Raw genomic sequence first — 21,340 nt, 5'->3', positions numbered from 1 at the left:
CGTTCACAATTCCAGGATGCTCCACATGTCTTCATTGCTATTGCCTCAGATCCACAGTCCTTTCATGAGGCTTCTGGTATTCCTGAGTGGGATACAGCTATGCAGGAAGAGTATAGTTTCTTGATGAGGAACCACACTTGGGATCTTGTCCCTCTTCCTAAAGGAAGAAAACTTGTTCGATGTAAGTGGATCTATCGGACAAAATTTGTAGCAGATGGGTCAGTTGACAAACACAAGGCTCGCTTGGTCGCCAAAGGATTCTCCCAGGTTTCTGGGATTGACTACTCTGAGACGTTTGCGCCAGTTGCTCGAATGAATTCCATTCGAATTGTTCTTGCCATTGCTGCAGCTAATCGTTGGAAGTACATCAAATGGATGTGAAGAGTGCTTTTCTTCATGGTGACCTTCATGAGGAGATCTACATGGAGCAGCCACAGGGCTTCCTTCAGGATTCTTCACTTGTGTGCCGTCTTCGAAAGTCTCTCTATGGCCTCAAATAGGCTCCTCGGGCCTGGTATGCCAAGATGGACTCCTTCCTTCTATCAGTTGGGTTCACTCGGTGCCATTCTGATCCTAATGTCTACATTTTGCAACAGGGTGATTCACTTCTATTTTTGGTTTTGTATGTTGATGACTTGCTAATCACAAGAAGTTCTTCACCCACCATTAAGGCTGTCAAAGTGGCCCTTTAGGACAATTTTTTGATGACTGACTTGGGCTTGTTGCATTACTTTCTCGGGATTGAGATCCTTCACTCTCGTTCTGGGATCACCATCACACAATCCAAGTATGCTCTAGATTTACTTTCGAGGTTTCATATGGCTGACTGTAAGCCTGCTTCGACTCCCTTCCTTTTTGGAGTCAAACTTGAGGCTCAATTTTCTTCTCCACTTGTTGATGGCACTTTGTACCACCAACTTGTTGGGAGTCTCATTTATCTGACTCATACGAGACCTGACATCTCCTATGCTGTAGGCATGGTCTCTCGATTCGTGTAGGAGCCCCATGAGTTGCACTGGAAAGCAGCCAAGCGGATCCTTCACTACATTCAGGGTTCTCATAGTTGTGGGATTCACTGCGCAGCAGGTATTGAGCTTGATTTGGTGGGCTACACAGATTCAGATTGGGCAGGTGATTCTGAGGATCCCAAGTCTACTTTAGGGTATAGCTTCTCACTTGGGTCAAGTCCTGTTTGTTGGTCGAGCAAAAAGCAGTCTTCTATTGCTCTATCTTCTACTGAGGCTGAGTATCAGGGGGCTCTAAATGCCGCCACTGAGGCCATTTGGCTTCAACATCTTCTCACTGAGTTTGGTATCCAGATTAGACGGCCATCAGTCATATTTTGTGACAACCAGAGTGCCATTCAGATCTCACAGAATCCGGTTCATCATTAGCGGACCAAACACATAGAGGTCCACATGCACTACATCGGGAGCTCATCCATGGTCATGTCATTGACCTTTATCTATTGTCCGACTTCCGAGCAAGTTGCTGATATCTTCACCAAACCCTTCACTGAGAACAAGTTCTTTCATTTGCGAGCTTTGCTGGGGGTGTGGGATGCTTCATCTTTTGGGGGGGGCTCTTCCTCTCACTCGGAGTCCTGACTTTTTTTTTGGGGGGTCTCTTTTCTCTCTCTTTTGGGAAATCTTATGTACATGGGTACCTCATCAGGCTTGACTTGCCGGGACCCATTTCTACATCCACCTAAGCTTCGCTTATGGGGGGCTGTTAGTGTAGTTTTTTATTTTTCCTATTTTGCTAAGTTTTTCCTACACTTTTAATAATCTCACTTAGGTTAATAAAGCATGTCTTATTAGGTGAATGGTTGTGAGGTGTCACCTTCCTATATGTGAGCATCCATTAGCTATCTTGGAAAGATACTTTGCTATCTTTAGTCCGATAGATGGTTGCTCCTCATTGGTTCGTGTTGCCACCTCCTCCCTCTTCCTAGCCTATATAAGCATGCTACCTGGCTTGTATTTGCATCTCTTATTTTTTGCATCCTCGTAATGCTATTTTGCTTCTAGCATTTGCATTACTCTCTTGGAGACTAACTCTGTGTTGCTATTTTAATTTTGTATCATTTGCATTCATAGTTTAGATATTTATTCTTTGCACTAGTTTTCTGGGTTATTAATCTTTTCAGATTCTAACACTAGCTTCCCAAGGATCATTGTTCAGAGGGATAAATTTGATGTGTGATCCCTTGTTAATGTTGTCTTCTCTATGAAGGAGAAGTTCGAAATGAAATTCTTTGTAATGTACTTTCCTTTGTGAGAAAGAAGTCCGAGGTGAAAACCCTTGATCCACCTACTAATTGGGTTCATAGTGGATATCATATGAGTTAATACATGATTCTACTGGAAAACATCATGAAAGGTGATGATCTTTCATGTGATGTGTGTGAGGTCGCTATTGTAAGGTGACGACCTTAACAATAGCTTGACATGTTATCATGATTGACTACTTTAATTTATTGTCTTGGAATGTGCCGAAATTCATGATAACAAATGTGATCAAGATTGACTACATCAAGTTGTCCCAAAATGTGCTGGATATCTTGATTTTGAATTGTTGTGTTTAGTTGTTATCACTAAGTATTGTCCCGAATTGTGTTGGTGATTGTGATAACAAACGTATCATGATTGACTCCTTAATTGTGTCTTGGATTGTGCCAAATATCATGATATTGAGATAGTTATTTCTTGATCTATTATCATGATAGCCTATATTAGATTGTTGTCCTGAATTGTGTCGGAGGTCATGTTAACTTATGTATCAAGATGGACTTAATATATATTTATGAGATTGTGATACCTATGATATCGAAGACTTTATTGTCAGCCTGAGATCATGGTTGTTATCTGATAGACTTCATGTAGTTGTTGTCCCAAAGTACGTTGGAGATTAGATAACTCATATCTTTCTAAGATATACAATAATATATTTGTTGATAAGTATCATGATGTTGATGCTAGTGGTTATATCACAAAATATTTAATTGATAAGATTGCTCAAATTCATATCACCACTCTATGAGATGATCATATTGATCAAATCTCACCTCAAGATCATGGTACTCATCACGATGGACTACATTAAGTTGTTATCTTGGAGATCATGGCAATTATCTGATAGACTACATTCAATTGTTGTCCTGAAGGGTTGGAGATGAGATAACACATATCCTTCTAAGATACAACATATTCTTTTGATAGGCATCAAGGATTTGATGCCAGTGCATATAAGAATATAAGTATGATGAATATCATATGATTGATATATTTGTTGAACCATACTTCAGATTATAACATTTGAGTTGATAACATTTCCCTCCACAGCTCGGCTAACCAGAGCCTCAACATTATCAAAGGTTTGAATGATAATATAAAACAGCTGCACTTGATGATGGAGTAAAGCACTAGGGGTAAAGAGGATAAGGACAATGAGGATATCAGGGTCGCTAAAGAAGATGGCTGCCTACTGGTAGAGAGCCTGAGCAACAAAAGGAGAGCGGACAAGAGGAAGAGGGAAAAGGAGGATTCTCTGGATGACATTCATTTGATGACTGTTGCGGCTAAGACCATGGGAAAGCTAGAGCTCAAGGCTACGAAGATGGTCAAAGAAACGGTGCCCTGATTGGCGTTCCTAGTTTTTTGTCTTGCCCTTGGATTTTGGTGGTTTAAGCTTGCTTGTTCCTCTTTGTGGCTGTTTTTTCTTTAGTTTGGTTATGGCGGCCTGGTATGGCCTGTTGTTAATTGTTGTTTTGTAGCATGCTCTGAACTTTTTATCGTCTTTTGTTGTTAACTGGTGGGTTTTAGGCATCCCTCTAAAACTTGTTTTACTTAATCAAGAACATTTGAGTTGATGGATATATTTTGATATCCTTAACTATGCCATTCTAAGAAAATCATATTAAGATGATATCCCTCCATATGCTTGAAAGCATAACGTGTTCTATAACAATCCTTCCTAGCTAAGAGGGAGTGTTAAGTTTGTAGCTTTAGTCGGATTGGTTCAATTATGAGATACATAGTTGTCTGGTAAATCATCATTTAGATACATATTTTTATATACACTTGTATATTTATATCATTATATAATATATTATTTTTATATGATTACATATATTATTTTAAATATATATATATATATATATATATATATTAACTAATGATGATTAACCGTGCAGACATGTCTCTTCATGAGATATGCCTCATATTTATAAGAGATTCAAATCTACATTTAGAAAACACCAATAACAATGGCAATATTAGTACATTTGCAAAAAGTGATTCATGTTTCTCAACAATAAATCATTAAGAGAAATCTAATAATCAAGCATCAAGCAAGAAAAGATTAGGGAATTCTGAAGAGGTTTAATAGCATAAATTAATATTTATATCAGAAACAATTAAAATAAAAGTTAAATCCGTGAATATGGTAAATTATAAACATATTTGTGTGTCTGTATATGCACACATGCATGCAATAGTGGTACTCGCAGAAATTATTGATCGGCGTGAGTACTCTAAATGCTTCTCTTGTTCTAAAAATGTAATAGTAGATTCATATAATAATCCGTTTTGAGTTCAGGAGAAATGGATTGCAAATAGCAAGGATTGCCAGTCTTTTGGGTTCATGTGAGATGAAGGATGTCTAGCCTTCTATGCTCATGGGCTAGGGGGTGTAATGAACCAGAAATCCTTCTATGCTTTTGGGCTTGATATAGGAGGATGGCCAGCCTCCACGGTAAACTGAGAGATGGAATGGCAACCCACCTTCCATTCTCTTGCAAGACAAGGCTGACCAACCTTGAGATGCTAGTTTGCAAATGTTTCAAACAAATTCCTTATGAGATTAGTACAGGAATATACTTTGGAATATTATCATCTTAATTGAATTTCATTATAAATGATTTTTATTTGATATCATGATGCCTATCAGTGCTTAATAAAAATAGATGCCATCTTGGCATATGGTTTAATCTCAAATTCCAGTGACCAATATTATGTGTAGGACATGGATCGGTAATTCTCTTACAAAGGGCATTTCAATTGGTAAATTCATACTCTTAAATTTTACTTGTATTACATTTCTTATTTTTAGTAGTAATTATGATTTTAGGGTAAAATCTAGGAATATCCAAAAATGGGACATCACATGACCATACCTTGGGATACTTTACAAGACCTTTCCCTGATAATAACACAGCTGGGTAAACATCTTAAAACCAAATATTTTATCCAAAAGGTTTTTGATGGCAAGGAGAAAGAATGAGAATATGGTGTAGCAATCTTCGTGCATATGTAAGTTTGGATTTGTGCAGTGTTTGTAGGAGATTCTTCTTTTCCCTTCTTCTGCACCTTCATCTTGGAATGTTTATGACATCTCTTTCAATTGCAACTCTTCTTTGTTGTCCCTAAGGAAGTCTCCATGGATTGTCAATTGAATTTGCAATTCTTTATTATCTCCTTGCATTGCAACAAATTCCTCAATCCTTTATCCTCCATTTGGAGTAATTGATTGTATCCTTCAATCTCTTCATGGCATTCCCTCAAAGATTTTCTTAAGGTTGTGTTTGCACAACCACAAAATTGCAATTTGTCAATCAATAATGCAAGAAGCTGCACATAGTATTGTGTTAGAATGCCCTTAGGCACAAGGATAGCTGCTCGAATTCCAATCCAATTGATATAACTGGCATGGATAGTCAATTTGTTAGTTCATCACAAACAAATCCTTACTTTGTTAGGTCAACTACTTCATTCACACAGTATTGCAACTCTTTGCATGAGCAAAACATGCTACATACAATTGCATTCCACTATAAACCTTATAGCCATGCCACTAATATTCTGTTGTTTGCTTGTTAGTAGCCAACTGAATGCTTTTCCCTCTGCTTGAGTAATTTTAAGAAATCTGTCCTACTTATATCTTTCAAGAATTACCTGTATCATTTCTGGTAAATTGATTTATGACCTTGAAAGAATTGAATAAGTAATGCAGCGTTTAAAGTTAAAACCCATTCTCAGATGAGAGACCACAAAAGATATGTCTTGGAGAAATTGAATCAGGAATAAACTTCACTGAAGGGAAGACTAGATTCCTCTGGTCCTAATGAACATACAATTCAGGTTGGCTGCCTTTATAAGCTCTTCATGGATGCTAATGATGTTCAACAACATCCTAACCATGCATTTGACCCTTGCAGTGTGTGGGGGAAGAGTCCATCCTTTCACACTTCACCAGCTAGCACTGGGCATGCACAACTAGATGATCTGTGATCATTCTTATCTCTCATGGCTATGAAAATGGCTAAAGATATATGCCTTTAAGGTTATAACAAGCCTTCTTAGTCATGTTCTAGGCTTAAATTGGAAGGTAAAATGATTGGGAATATGAAGCCAAAACACTTCCCTATCAACTTCGTATTCTTGCATTTGTTTACCATCCATTTGAAAAAATAGCTCACACATGCATACACATATTCAAAAAAGGGAATAGTGGAAGGATAAAGAGAAACGTCCATCTTCCATGCAGTGAATGAAATTAGTCTATTTCACCATGGTCTACTAGCAAGATGATGTAGTTTACAGATTCCAAGCTGGCATGCCCCATTGTAAATCATATGCAAGATTAGATGGAGCTATCAATGGCAAAGGGCAGTAGTGTTTGTGAGGGAGGTAGGCCAGCTCCTGAGAAAGAGGAGCTCTAATAAAATAAAAAGTGAAAATCAACTTTACGAAAGGGTGTTGAGAAAAGCTCTATATGTTACCTATTATTCAACATTTTGTGCTTTCCTATTAAAGAATATCTTTATTAACATTCTCAATGTTTTACATAATTTAAATTAAACAAAAAAGAATTTACATTGCATTGTTCAAGGACACTTGTTTGTTTGCTTGTATTGCTTGTGTTCTGTGGTGTAGGTATAGGCACAAATATCCATTCAGGATTCCATAGTCAACCTAACTGGTGTTAACTTTTTAAGAATACTAGTTTGGCACATATTGCAAGTGTTATGCTACAAATGTCATATGTTGTGCACATGGGTTCTACTCAAGTGAGGGAAAGAAAGAAGTTTTAATATCACAAAACCATACTACAAAGTAGAAAATGAAAACCCAGGCAAGGGTTTTCATTATAAACTTGATTAACAGCAGAGTTTGCCTCTTGTTTTCATTGAGATACTTAAGATGAGGTTGCACCTTAATACCAGAGGAAAGAATCTACAAATAGTGCTATTCATTCTGGCTCCAGGCATGGGACTTCTTTGAATCAGCCCCCAGGCGAACAATTAAATAAGAAGCATAAGATTTTTGATACTCTTTTTAGCTATTTGATTGAAGGCATTTTATGCTATATTGGTGCATTCTGAGAAACAACTGTTGTTATGCAGGGAAAATGAAAGGTTTGGCTTTTATCAAGGATCCTGATGGCTATTGGATTGAAATTTTTGATTTGAAACTGATCGGTCAAATAACTTCAAGTGCAGCTTGAACTCCCAACTCCAACGGTGTATGATAGATGGGATTCTTAGAATGTGCCTTCAATTTTACAATTATTGAAAAGGCTTTATTGGGAAGTCTAATCATTTTACGGAGATCATATTTTGGGTAGCATGATTTATGGAAAAGGATTTGGAACCTGATTTAGAAAATGTGTTCAAAATTTCTGTATTCATGTCAAGCATAAAATGTGCAATATGAAAAATGTGACAGCAGATTGCTATTTTTAAAAACTAATCAAGACCTTTGTAGCATTTTGCAGCGGTATTGAATTTTCTTTGCGTTGTCTTATGGAATGGCATATGGTTGTATGAATTTTTTTAAAATGAGATTTTCCTTAATTGCTAGGTAGGAGGTTTTGTTAGAAATTAGAATACATAAAAGATAACATTTTCTACACGATAACATAAATTTACTAAGTTATAATTCTTTTATGCAAATTTTGGATTAGTCAGACTGATTTTTTTTTTTTTTTTGTGGAAACCCTCATTTTATGTTTATTTGTAAGATTGAGGGTTTTATCGGGTTCTCAGCATACATATATAAAGTTGTTCTATAATCAAAACACTAGATAGTTTGGAAATTGAAAGAAGCTGTAAATGATTAACAATTATCTAAGTTACCAATTTGAGTGCGGATCTGGGTGCAGATACAAGAGGTGGGTGCACAAATTTTTTTGGGGCTGTGGATGCATTTGGATGCGCACGCGCACACACACACACACATACTGCATGCGCAAATATACATATATACATATATACATAAATTGACTATTCTAGGATCACGGATTCACTGATATTGCCAAAATCCTTAGTCAAAAACCACAGATTTCCTGAATTGGAAACAACATTAGATAGGATCGCATCTTTAGTTTTATCTATGATCTCCTTAACATTTGTAATAGAAGACAGCAGGTATGGAAAAATTTAAAAAACATAGTAGAAACTGATCTCCGGATTTTTGCTGCCACACAAACACTCGAACACATTTTCTGCCTGGAACACAAGACAATGATCTGCAAATGCCCTCCATACATAAGAGTAACTAATAATCGTCAACCTTTAGATTTAACAATTGTGAATTCTTTCTTCTCTACAAGCCTAAACTGGATATAAATCTTTAGTTTTAACCAAATAATGGAAGCATATGCCCGTGGAAGCCACCCGGAAACACCTCCCAGGCATCCAGTTTCTTGGGAGGGCTTCCACTCGCATCCAGATGCCTGGTAGATGCTTCCAGGTGGCCTCCATAGGCATCTGCCTCAAAATTGGCCTCCTCAGGCATCTGCTTCTGCCTCTAGGCTCAGGATGGCCACTTCGGTTTCTAAGACAATTACCAATACAAAACTAGTACCAATAGTATAGGAAAATTTATCCGCAAGCCAATCCCACTTAATAAAAAATCTCATATTGCTATGAAATCTTATCACCTTAGGAGATCAATGCACATAAGTAGCCACAAATAGTGAGACTAGTATCTGCACCCCTTGTCAAATCACCATTGTAGCCAACTTCCTCCTCAATGCTACTCTTGGTTTCTAACTCATGGGCCACCTAGATAAGCCTCGTATCCAAGAGAACCCACTCACGTTCTCCAAACCAAAGGAATTACCTTCATTTTAAGCTTTCCAACTTACCCATAACGTACATCTAGATCACAGTAAATATTTGAGGGAAATTTTTGATTGGGAATAGAATGTTAGAGGCACATTTTGCCTACTAGGGTCAATGATTAATAAGGAGAATGACTGAAAGCTATTCCCATTCCTCAAACTTATCACCTATCCTTGTGAAAGGTAACTGATCAATTCCCACATTGGTTAAATGACATTGAACTATATCACACCCCCTTCCAGTGAACAAAATCAATTTCTTGCAAGAGATGAATCAAATTTGTAAACAGGTTATGTAGATTTAAACTATGATGATATTCTTTTTAGATTCCTTAATCCAGTCTATGCTTGTCATTTGCAAGTCACTCAATGACCAAATAATTATGTACCAACTATGGTGCTATTTTTGCCTCCTCCTGTGCTTCATTGTTAGACCTATTCACTACACAAAAAGATTTAACTTGCATGTGACAAATTGCCCAAAGCCTCTACTCCAGAAAATTTGATATTAGCCTAGCTGTACCAACACATTTCAACACCCAAAATACTCAATAGATCTCTAAGATGTTCTTACCTCATTAATGATAACAAGGGGAGAAATCTGCCACTTCTCAACAACTTCCAACTTTTGAATATTATAATTATTGACAAACATTGATTTTGATTTCTTTATAATTCTTCATATTTGAGACATTGAATATGTGATTTCTATTAATTTTGTCCACATAATCTTGTAGACGTCATGCCCCTTAACTAACATGAGAAAATAAAATGCTATTTATTGCAAATATGTTATTTTTCTTCTACTACTTCTCGCCTTTGAGGAGTTCTTAGTTGTTGTCATTCCTTTTCTTGGTTCTTTTGTTGTTTTGCTTTCACGTTCTTTCTGCGGACACTGTTTGGTACTCCCTCCAACTAGCTTTTGCCCTTTGTACTGTTTCTTGTCCCTTAGACCCTCGTCGGTCTCTTGTTGGACATTAATAGATTTATCTTATCTATAAAACTCTTGATGAAAATTCCTTCCAACTAGAGAATACATAGTAGAACTGCACTTAAAAATTAGGATTAAGTTGTGGTTGAATAAGAGGAGCTGAAATTGTGTAGCAGCTGTTTAAAAATGTCACATTGCTCTTCAAATTTCATTTAAAAAAATAGTTTATGTTTAAAAAAAACAAAAAGTATACTATAAATTTCTATGAAAAGATGTATAAACAAATAGAAAATTATAAAGCTCATAAACTGATTTTGGGATCTATCATTTGGAGTTCTGAGCTTCATAATTATGGTCTCAACAACTAGAAGTAACATGTTGGTATAAATTTGAATCTTATATTGGAAAATAAGATATAAAAAATTATGAAAAAAATTTAGAATCTCATCTTAGGAAAAAGTAGACCCTTCTTAATGTTGTAAAATAGGAACTAATTTAAAGATTTTTATTTTGAATAACATCAAGAAAGATATGATTTTTTGGATTGTCAATTTAGTTTTTCTAGCTTTATTTGTTAATAATATATAATTGTAATAAGATTCTTAATTCTAATAAATTTTTCAAAATTTTAAATTTTTTAAGAAAGGGGTCAATAGATTAGCCAGCTCGGGAATCGTTTATTGATTTAACTTACCGCTCGAGAAACTAATCACTAGCCAGAGCTAGATAGATTGGGCTCTACCTCTACCTCTACCCCATATAAAGAGATGGGAGTTGGTTCTTGGGAACTGCCCATAGTGTCAAGAGAAGCCGAAAGTAGCACATATTTCATAAGCATTAGAAGGATTGTGATTAAGCCAATGTACAATATGAACTTTCCCTACAAAACTACAGTGTAAGTCTTAGCAAATAAAGTTGTGGTCATTAGAAGTGATAAGCATGTTTGGCTTTAATTAATATTAGGGCTTTATAGATGGGCCCAAGTTAACAAAATAACGACAAATATATCATAAATATACACAATTTAAGAACCCAAGTCACAATTGTAGTAAAGAAGATATAACAAAACAACACGAACAACCCGAATCATGCAAGAGTTAAATAAACTACTACTCTAGAGATTAAGAAGGATGTAATACTCTTGTTTGATGGTAAATTCTCATGTAGTTAAATTGATTTCATTTAATGCATCTTAGACTTTTATTTATGAAGCCATGTTACAAACGTTTAATAACAAATTATAAGAACATCAATGCATGTTGTCATGATGCCACAATCTAGAAATTCAATATGAGCCTTGTGAATAAAGTTACAATCTATCCATTAGAAATTCCAAATGCACCAACTACATGTATGAGCCTTATGAATAAAGTTTTAACCTATCTGGATGAAAGTTCTAAAGTTTATTATGGAATTTATAACTATAGATGGTATATATACTTGAGCCCATAATTTCCAATTCATCTTTTTAAATCACTCTCATAACAATGTCAATATATATTTTCCTTTTTATTTTTATTTCTCGCTTTCCCATAGTCTGAATAAGAATTGGAAGGATCCCTCTAAATCGGTTCTTCACAAGGGGTTAATTCTGTTGATCCATGATAATTGTGAGTGTAATAAGGTGGGGAAAATTGTTCCAACTAAGAAAATGGAGAAGAATGATTCCTTGAAGCAGAAGGTGAAGGGGTTGACGATAAAAGTGTGGATTAAGGTGGAAGTACCAAATCCTTTTCTCATCCTTAGAAGAAGTTGAAGAAAGGGGATTTAGTTGTTGGGGTAAATAAGGAGAATGACGAGGATAGTGATTCAAAGGGCTTTGGGTTTGAAGAGGAATCAAGTGAGGATAGCTCTTGTTCTTTGGAAATGGATAATGAGCAACAAGAGCAAGAAAAGGAAGGTAGAAAAACTAGTAAAATAAGGCTAGTGATTCAGAGGAGTCTAATTATATTTCCTCTTTTGAGAATTCAGAGAGGAAGGATAACAAGACTAACTTAGAGGAGGATGCGGAAAATTATTGTTACATCATAGGGGAGAAAAATGAGGGAATAATTGTAGAGAGTAATAATGGTAAAAAGAAAAAGAGCAAGGATAAGTTAAACAAAAAAGTACAAGAATAGGATTTCTACTGAGGATGACATTGTCATTCTTCCTTATCTAGATGACAATGTCAAGGATAATACTAAGATAAAAAATGAGGTTAATCTCAATCAAGATTTTATTACTGAAGATATTAATGATAGAGAGGCTGATTCTTTAGAGCAATTGGTGTCTAAAGACTTTGACAATAATAGGGTATTACTTTGTGCATATTGGAAATAGCTAGAGCTAGATAGATGCATTCTCTCCTCATTGAAAAATGAATCATTAAGGAAATTGGTTCCTTGAATGATAGGATGAGGGAGATGACTAAAAAATTGAAGAAAATGGAAAAAAGTAATAGTGAGAAGAAGAGTATGGTCTTGTTAGAAATAGAGAATACTATGGATATTATTAACAATCTTTATACAAGCATACATGATCAAACTGAAAAGTAAACATAACCATAAGATAGTGCAACTCATAACACCATTATTTTTTAACTAGGGAAAACTTTGGGGGGAATGATACCCACACAATGATCCACTAATCAAAAGTGTCTTATGAAAGATATTGACCTTGTTAGGAGTCTATTACATTTGTAAGTGTATCTGTCCTTGTTAGAGGACTAGGCCTTGTTAGAAGCCTCAATCAAGTTAGAAGTTGGTATTACAATACAAATAGCAAGTTGAGCCCACTACCCAAACATACATATACAATAGCACAATCTATATACAAAAGGTGGAGATATAAAAACCTTTTACACAATACTGATATCTTCCATTTATGATCTATCCTTGTAGTTCTATCTTCAAAATTGATCACACATCCATATTGTATTGTACTATCATCATGTTTGAATCAATACTGATTGTACAAAGTGTATATTCAAACATTATATCATTAGAATACAATGCCACACTTACTACAAACAAAAACTATCTTCCTTTATAGCAAACTGCTTGACCAATCGTCCTTCAATAACTTGCATGTTCCTTAAAACTTGAAATTACTTTTTGCTAAGTGAGGGTTAACATCTAGGACATTGTCCCTTGGCTCCTGCTCCTACTCCCGTGAAGGTTCCCACTCACGCTAGATTTCAAACTTCTACTTCTCCCTCCCATCATCCTTTGGATGCTTTAGGGGATGCTCTTCGTTCTCAGGGTGCGGTTGTGGGAGCTCCTCCTGCTGCGGCTCACATTGTTGCTGTAGTTCTAGCTCTCATTGCCCCTGCTGTTCCCGCTGCTCATCATCTTTCTGATGTTGCTATCTCCTATGTGGATGTGGCTGCTTATGAGGTAGGTATTGGTGGTCCTATTGTGAGGGGGGGTGTGGTTGGAAGGGGGCATTTGGTTGTGCCCGTTTCTATAAGTAACCCAATTGTGCTTCATCTAGATTTAGAAATTATTGATGAGATCAACACATATGTGGTGGATTACTCTTCTACTACTGTTATTTTTTTGTTTTAGAGATTTTTGGCCCTCTTTCGGATTTGCATGCTTGGATTTCCAAATATTGGGATCCGATCATTTTGGATTTAGTTCAGATTTACCCTATGGCAAGGGGTTTTTTTTATTGTGAAATTTGCCAATGCAGAAATTCCATCTTGTGCCATGGTTTCTCTTGAGAGGAAAGGTTCCCCCTGATGGCTAAACCTTGGTGTCCGACTTTTGATCTGACTACTGAATCCTTCAATAAGATTCCTCTTTGGGTAAGGCTGTCGAATCTTTCCCTTCACTTTTGGCTGGATCAGTCTTGGAGGATGCCCTTGGGGATTTCTTGTTGGTTGATTCGATTTCTTCTAATGTCTATAGGACAATGTATGCTCTCATCCTTGTGGAGATGAATGTTTCTAAGGGGCTCCCTAAAAAGATGAAGTTGGCTTCTCCAAATGGTTCTTGGATTCAACCTCTTGATTATGAGGGTATTCCCTTCAGATGCAGGAAATGTCATAAAACAGGCCATCTCGCTACACGATGCTCCTCTAACAAGGTTAGATTGTAGAAATCACCTTCTTGGTGGTTGGGGGTTTTAGATGATCACTATAGAGTTCATAAAGCATCCATGGATGTGGATGGGTTGGATAGCTCTTCTCATGCTGATCTCACTTTGGTTGAGGATTTTGTTGCTATCTCTGATGATTCAAATGCTATCCCTACGACGGTTTTGACTCAAAAAGTTGTTGCTAACCTGTCTCCTGTTGCTGATTCTGTTGATTGGATTGTTGTCCCTTTGGAAGCTTTGAGTCAGAATGTTGTTGCTATCCCTTTTTCTGCTACTGACTTTGTCTAGAACACTATTGTTGGTGCTTCTCCTGCTGCAAGGGTTTTGGAGGTTAGTGGGGATTGGCAGAAGGCTGCTGGGAAGGTTGAGGATGGTTGGACATCAGTTAAAGGAACAAAAGGAAAATCCTCCAAACCTTCATTTGATATGTCTTTACATTCTCAAAATACTGGACCAAAATGTAAATCTCGATGGTCTATGGCTTCTTGGGTTGTTTGCCCTCTTGTTGGGAACTTTGGTGTGTCCCTCTAGTTTGTCGAGTGGTTTTCCACATTTGTTTTAAGATCTTTCTTGTCCCTTTGTACAAGGTTTCAGGTCCATTCAAAACCTGTTTTTACTTAATCAAAACATCTAGGATGTTGTCCCAACCTTGTTAAGTCATTATTTTGGTAAATCAAAACAATCCCTTAACCAAAATGCCTTTACTTTGTCATCTACACTTTTCTGCCTTTCATAACTTGTACCTAGAAAAATGTCCATATCTATGTCCGTACAATGAATATTCTTGAGAACTTTTAAGCACATGCGCTATACATCCTATACTAGCTTCCCTCAACTGCACATTGCCTCAAGTTCTTCCAATAAACCGTGCTAAGGAAAATACCTCGATTGTTCACTATTTTAGCATTATCAGATTTCCACAATCCATTTGTCATATGAAATTTTGCATTTGGACTAGATTGTGTGTGTGTGTGTGTGTGTGTGTGTGTGTGTGTGTGTTTAGCATCAATGTTTAGGATCACATTCTCTGATCCATCATTAGGATGAGAGAATGCAAGAATGTAAGACTATTCACTATTTTGTTGAACAACACTTAGATGATAAACTCCATAGTATATTTTTCCCTCTTCATAGTAGGTGTATGTTTCCATAAATGACAACTCTATATCATCCTCTTAGCCAAATCTCCAACAATGGGGGCATTGATGGCAACATATGGGAAAATTGGCTCAATTGAAAAATTCTGGCCTTGTGAAAATTTCAATGGATCATCTTCAAAATGTATACCATCTTATATTCATGCTATATTCCTCCTTTAATTTTGTTTCATTCTACTTATAACTCCTTATAGTTGCAAATTTCTTATCCAATACTCTCGCCCTTTAACATCAATGGCAGGTGAGTTAAGATTTATATACATATCAAAATTTTGTTACCTTCTTCTCTTCATGCTTGCTGAATGCTCATGAGTGTCATCCACTCTCCAAAATTTTGCTTAAGGTTGGTTCTCCCACATGTCCTTGATTTCCTTTGACACATCGATGAATGCAAATAAGCCATTAAACACAACTTCTACTACATTAAGATCATAATATACTAGTGTTACATAAGATGCTTTTGCATTCATGCATTCTTTAAGTTGCATATGTACTTGATCAATTTCCAATGTAAGGTGTTCCCTTAACAGTAAAAAATTCTTCATGGTTCTGTCCTTTTGTAATTCCAGTAGCCTCAACTCATCATGATCATTGCTTAATCTTCTTTCTAAATCAATAGTTTGTGCATTTGGATTTTTCAATTCATGCACAATACCTTTCAGTTGTGACTCCTTGTCTTTGATCTCTTTTTGAATGCCTTGAGTGTATTCAAAAGATGGTGCACATTTTCCATATAGGTCATTTCCTTCTTGCATGCATCTCCTTAATTCCTTTATACAAGTATCTAGAACCGTTAAATCGCTAGTGATATTGTTACATATTGTGTTGAATAATTGTGCATCATGTGTGGTTTGTGCCTTCACTATTGCAACTTCCATTAATGTAGAGAATTTCTTATCAAATTTCTCTATTGTTTTCTCAGCTCTCTTCTCTACATTAGGTTCATTGATTTGCACTTGAATGGTATTCTACATTTTCTTAGTCATCCTTTCAAGTGTGCTTAATGCACTCTTTCTTATCTTACCAGTTTCCTCACCAATCTTTCCAACGGAAAATGTTATCAACTGAATGTATTTCTTTATATCCATGTTACCATCAAACATCTTGGTAACATCTAATGGAAGACTTGTGAAAAGTGCTTCAAGCGGTGACCTTGAAGTACTTGTTAGTGGTGTATCTGCTACCTTTGTAGGTGTTTGAAGAACTGTTATCTGCTTCTCCTCACTAGTAGGCCTTTGGTCTTCTTGTTGTTGTGATGGCTACGCATCCATTTGATCATTATTTTCTTGCTCTTCTTCTCTCTTGTCCTCTGCTTTCTTCTCTTCTTTTCTCTTTGCCTTCTTCAATGAAATAATGCTAGTTGTGGCTTCATCTACTATGCTTGCCCAATGTGGTGATAAATCAAATTCTATGCTCATAGAAATAGGTGTCAATAACATCTCTTTTGGTGATTCCTATCTACGCACAATGATAGTCTTGTTTTTTCTTTTTATTCTCTTCTTCCTCTAAGATGGAATAATAAACAATGTTGTCTGTAACCAGATTGCCAATATTATAGTCTTGTTGTCTTCCAAAGGGATCTTTTGTGGTACTAGCAAAGGGATCTTCACTAGTGTCTATTGTAATTATAGCCACCCCTCTATCACCATGTTGTCATCTTGCTCATTAGGTGCATTCTCAGTATCCATCATTGTGTTTTCTTGTGGCACAGATGTTGTTGTTGCTGATGTAGAAGGTTTCTCTATCATGGCTTAAACAACTACCAACTCAGTTTCCTTAATCACAATCTCATAATGTCCTCCCATGATTAATATGTCTCTCTTCTTGTTCCTCAACAATGGCTCAATCTTCTTCAATATTGCTTGCAATTGACTATCACATAGCTTCCTAATTGCTTGTTCTCTGATTTTCTTATTTTTTCTTTTGTTTTGGCCTTCTTTTCAATCAATCTATTATACAATTCTCCTAGGATACTTCCATGAATGTGCATAAAAAGTTGCTTAAGATCAATCATATACTCGATAACTTCATTTTCTAGTTTCCTTTTTTGCAAGGGGTCATACAAGTCATAATATTTGTTTAATTGGGTAAGGTTTCCATTCTTTATTATCATTTGATTCATCCTTCCAATTTTTTGTTTCAAATTTTTCCTTTTCTTCTTACCGCTCTCTCCTTGTTGTGGTCAAACTTGTGGTGAGGTAATTTGACCTCTCGTCTTTGGTGTGTCCACATCCTTTTCATGTTTAGTAGTCTTCTTGCCAACATAGGTCATCAATATTTTGGGCTTCTTCTTAGGTCCTAGACTAGTAGCCATCTCCTTGATTCTTTTAGACCTTTTGGGTGTTACTTGCTCCTTTTTCCCCTCCTTTTCCTTTTTAATAAGAGCTAAGGTCATTGATGGAGAGGTCCTTGTAGACCTCCTAGAAATCGAATGGGTAATCTTCTCACTGATAACAGTTACATCATCATCATCATCATCATCTTCTTCTTCTTCTTCTTCTTCAACTAGCTATTCTTATGTTGTTGATGGTTTGCATTGATAGGGCTTGGTGCTATGTGGGTAGGTGTTTCTGGTTGTGGACTTGTAGTAGGTGCTACTGACAATTGTTGTACTAACAAGATACTATTTTGTCTAATTTCCTTCATTTCAACCATTGTTTTCTTGGCTTCAACATATTCTTCTTTTGTTATTTGAGTATCTTGAAGCATCTTCTTTATAACATTCTCTACCTTCTTCTTGGGTGCTTTAGAAATATGTAACTTTTGAGCTTTAGCCGATCTTTCTTCTATAGTTCCCCCATCTGTCATTGTCCTCATCAATATCTTCCTTCAAAATCTTCTTACCATACTCGTCTATTTCTACCTTTGTAACCTCATATCCTAAGGGGTCAACAAACATAACTCTTGGAACAACTGCTTCTATGCAAGTCTTGTCGGTCTCTATCATAAAGCATATCTATTCTTTATACTTCTCTACAACTGATTTAGGAATCCTCACTCTCTCACTCATCTTAGTCTAATATGTCATGATCATACTTGTTATATTGTTGTTTATGTGGTCTTTTGATGAATTTTTGGAATAATAACTAATTGATTTTATGGTGCATTTGTTTGAATTCGAATTTGATATTGGCATTATAGGGAATCTTTTCATGACATGAATGAATAGGTAATTTATCAAAGATCCAAATCTAAATGTGGTACTTATTCTTTTTTATCCTCTCAAGATTGTCAAAGAATTTTTGTTCCGAATCTCACAATGGTTGACTTCTATCCTCTCAATACATATTTTATACGATTCATTAATGAAGCCTGCCAAGACTTCATCTTCCCTAGAGATAGAACTCATATTATATGCCAAGATCTTGCTAATGAATCTCACATCATCTTGCTTAATCAAACTCATCATCATACCTCTTCCATTTCATTTAGTCTTTATGTTTTCCTATACTATTTTCTTTATATTTTTCTCATTGACAGGTATATTTCCTTTGTTGCTTAGGCCTGTCACTTTTTGTATTAGGTAATTGGTTAGTTCAATGATTTTCTCTCTAATCCAGAATTTGTTATCCTAAACTCTGCTCAAGATAATTCTTGTCCATTTGTCATTGTTAAATTCATGGTGGAATATAAATTACACAATCTTCAATTTCCCTAGGTGCTCAAATTCATCCTAAAACTCGTGTCTTTTCTATACACATTATTCACTTGAAATATTAGAATCTCCTAAGGTTTCAAAGTTGTAGTGTATGTAGGACCTTACATCCTCTACAACTAACACTGTGTCTAGAATTTGCGAAAATGCCCTAGTAGGGTCATCATCATCATCATCATCTTCTTGTTCTTCTTCAGCTAGCTATTCTTATGTTGTTGATGGTTTGCATTGATAGGGCTTGGTGCTACATGGGTAGGTGTTTCTGGTTGTGGACTTGTAGTAGTGCTCCTGACAATTGTTGTACTAACAAGATACTATTTTGTCTAATTTCCTTCATTTCAACCATTGTTTTCTTGGCTTCAACATATTCTTCTTTTGTCATTTGAGTATCTTGAAGCATCTTCTTTATAACATTCTCTACCTTCTTCTTGGGTGCTTTAGAAATATGTAACTTTTGAGCTTTAGCCGATCTTTCTTCTATAGTTCCCCCATCTGTCATTGTCCTCATCAATATCTTCCTTCAAAATCTCCTTACCATACTTGTCTATTTTTGCCTTTGTAACCTCATATCCTAAGGGGTCAACAAACATAACTCTTGGAACAACTTCTTCTATGCAAGTCTTGTCGGTCTCTATCATAAAACATATCTATTCTTTATACTTCTCTACAACTGATTTAGGAATCCTCACTCTCTCACTCATCTTAGTCTAATATGTCATGATCATACTTGTTATATTGTTGTTTATGTGGTCTTTTGATGAATTTTTGGAATAATAACTAATTGATTCCATGGTGCATTTGTTTGAATTCCAATTTGATATTGGCATTATAGGGAATCTTTTCATGACATGAATGAATAGGTAATTTATCAAAGATCCAAATCTAAATGTGGTACTTATTCTTTTTTATCCTTTCAAGATTGTCAAAGAGTTTTTGTTTCGAATCTCACAATGGTTGACTTCTATCCTCTCAATACACATTTTATATGATTCATTAATGAAGCCTGCCGAGATTTCATCTTCCCTAGAGATAGAACTCATATTATATGCCAAGATCTTGCTAATGAATCTCACATCATCTTGCTTAATCAAACTCATCATCATACCTCTTCCATTCCATTTAGTCTTTATGTTTTCCTATACTATTTTCTTTATATTTTTCTCATTGACAGGTATATTTCCTTTGTTGCTTAGGCCTGTCACTTTGTGTATTAGGTAATTGGTTATCTCAATGATTTTCTCTCTAATCCAGAATTTTTTATCCTACACTCTGCTCAAGATAATTCTTGTCCATTCTTCATTGTTAAGTTCATGGTGGAATATAAATTATGCAATCTTCAATTTCCCTAGGTGCTCAAATTCATCCTAAAACTCATGTCTTCTCTATACACATTATTCACTTGAAATATCAGAATCTCCTAAGGTTTCAAAGTTGTAGTGTATGTAGGACCTTACATCCTCTACAACTAACACTCTGTCTAGAATTTGTGAAAATGCCCCAGTAGGGTCATCTTCCAAATGCGGAATTAAACTCTTCTTAAAATTATACCCCAGTTTTTCCATTATATTATCCATCAAAGATGGATCCATTTCCTTAATTTCAAATGACTTCATAATTTATCATTAATAGTGTGAATAAATACCTCAATATCACAAAATTAGGGCTTGGCATAAAATTTCTCGAATTTGCTTCTCAATTGTTTCAAATCACTTGCAATTTTCTCTCCAATCTCCTCCACAAGTTTTTCAAGGCTCAAAATGCTTGAATGGTGGTAAATTACTTTGATTTCAATCCTTATATCTACCACAAATCCAATTTGCATTAATTGTTCGTGTACACTCAACTCACAAAGATGATTCTATAACTAGTAGGATAAATCTCATTCTCTTGCTCACATATGATCTTAAATCCTTATGCACTCTTAACTGTAGCTTCTAAATAATAGTTCCATGCTTCTCCCAAGTGCACAAAACTTTATGTCACCATTTCCGATGCTGATGAATTTCCAAGTGTATTATCCCTTGTTTCTCTAATAAATTGAATGTTTAAGTAGACAAGGGGTTTTCAGCTACCACAACTAATTTCATTTTTTTCTTTGATGTATCATTTGTCTTCTCTACCCATACCTGAGTGCTTGTAGGTGTTCTTTCTTTAATAAATATTTTGTCTAGTCTTTCAATTTTCTTTCCTTTCATATTCACATTCCTTCTTACATTTTTTTTTGCATTCCCTCTCATGTTCATATATTGTGATCTCATGTTCATGTTGTTCATTCCACTAAGCCTTGTATGTCCCAATTTTTTGTAAATCTGACATGCTATAACATTGTTTCCAAATCTAGTTCCATATTTATTAGTTTGTAATTTGCAATTCCTAGTAATTTGTCCA

General features: G+C 35.7%; 1 protein-coding gene across 4 annotated transcripts in view; it reads left to right on the top strand.

Moving 5' to 3' along the window:
- Positions 1 to 7,781, top strand: part of LOC149543535 (lactoylglutathione lyase family protein / glyoxalase I family protein) — a 65,970-nt gene extending 58,189 nt beyond the window's left edge. For all 4 annotated transcript variants that reach the window (XM_089798328.1, XM_089798329.1, XM_089798327.1 and 1 more), the window contains exon 8: positions 7,406 to 7,781. In XM_089798328.1, the coding sequence (XP_089654454.1) occupies positions 7,406 to 7,506 (101 nt within the window). In that variant the 3' untranslated portion in view covers positions 7,507 to 7,781. The remainder of the gene's footprint in view (positions 1 to 7,405) is intronic.
- Positions 7,782 to 21,340: the final 13,559 nt, after the last annotated feature.

This window comes from Cupressus sempervirens, chromosome 8 (assembly GCF_028749045.1).
Source record: "Cupressus sempervirens isolate cs-2001-9-10 chromosome 8, ASM2874904v1, whole genome shotgun sequence".
NCBI classification, from domain to species: domain Eukaryota; kingdom Viridiplantae; phylum Streptophyta; class Pinopsida; order Cupressales; family Cupressaceae; genus Cupressus; species Cupressus sempervirens.
This window is presented reverse-complemented; position numbering and strand designations above follow the sequence as displayed.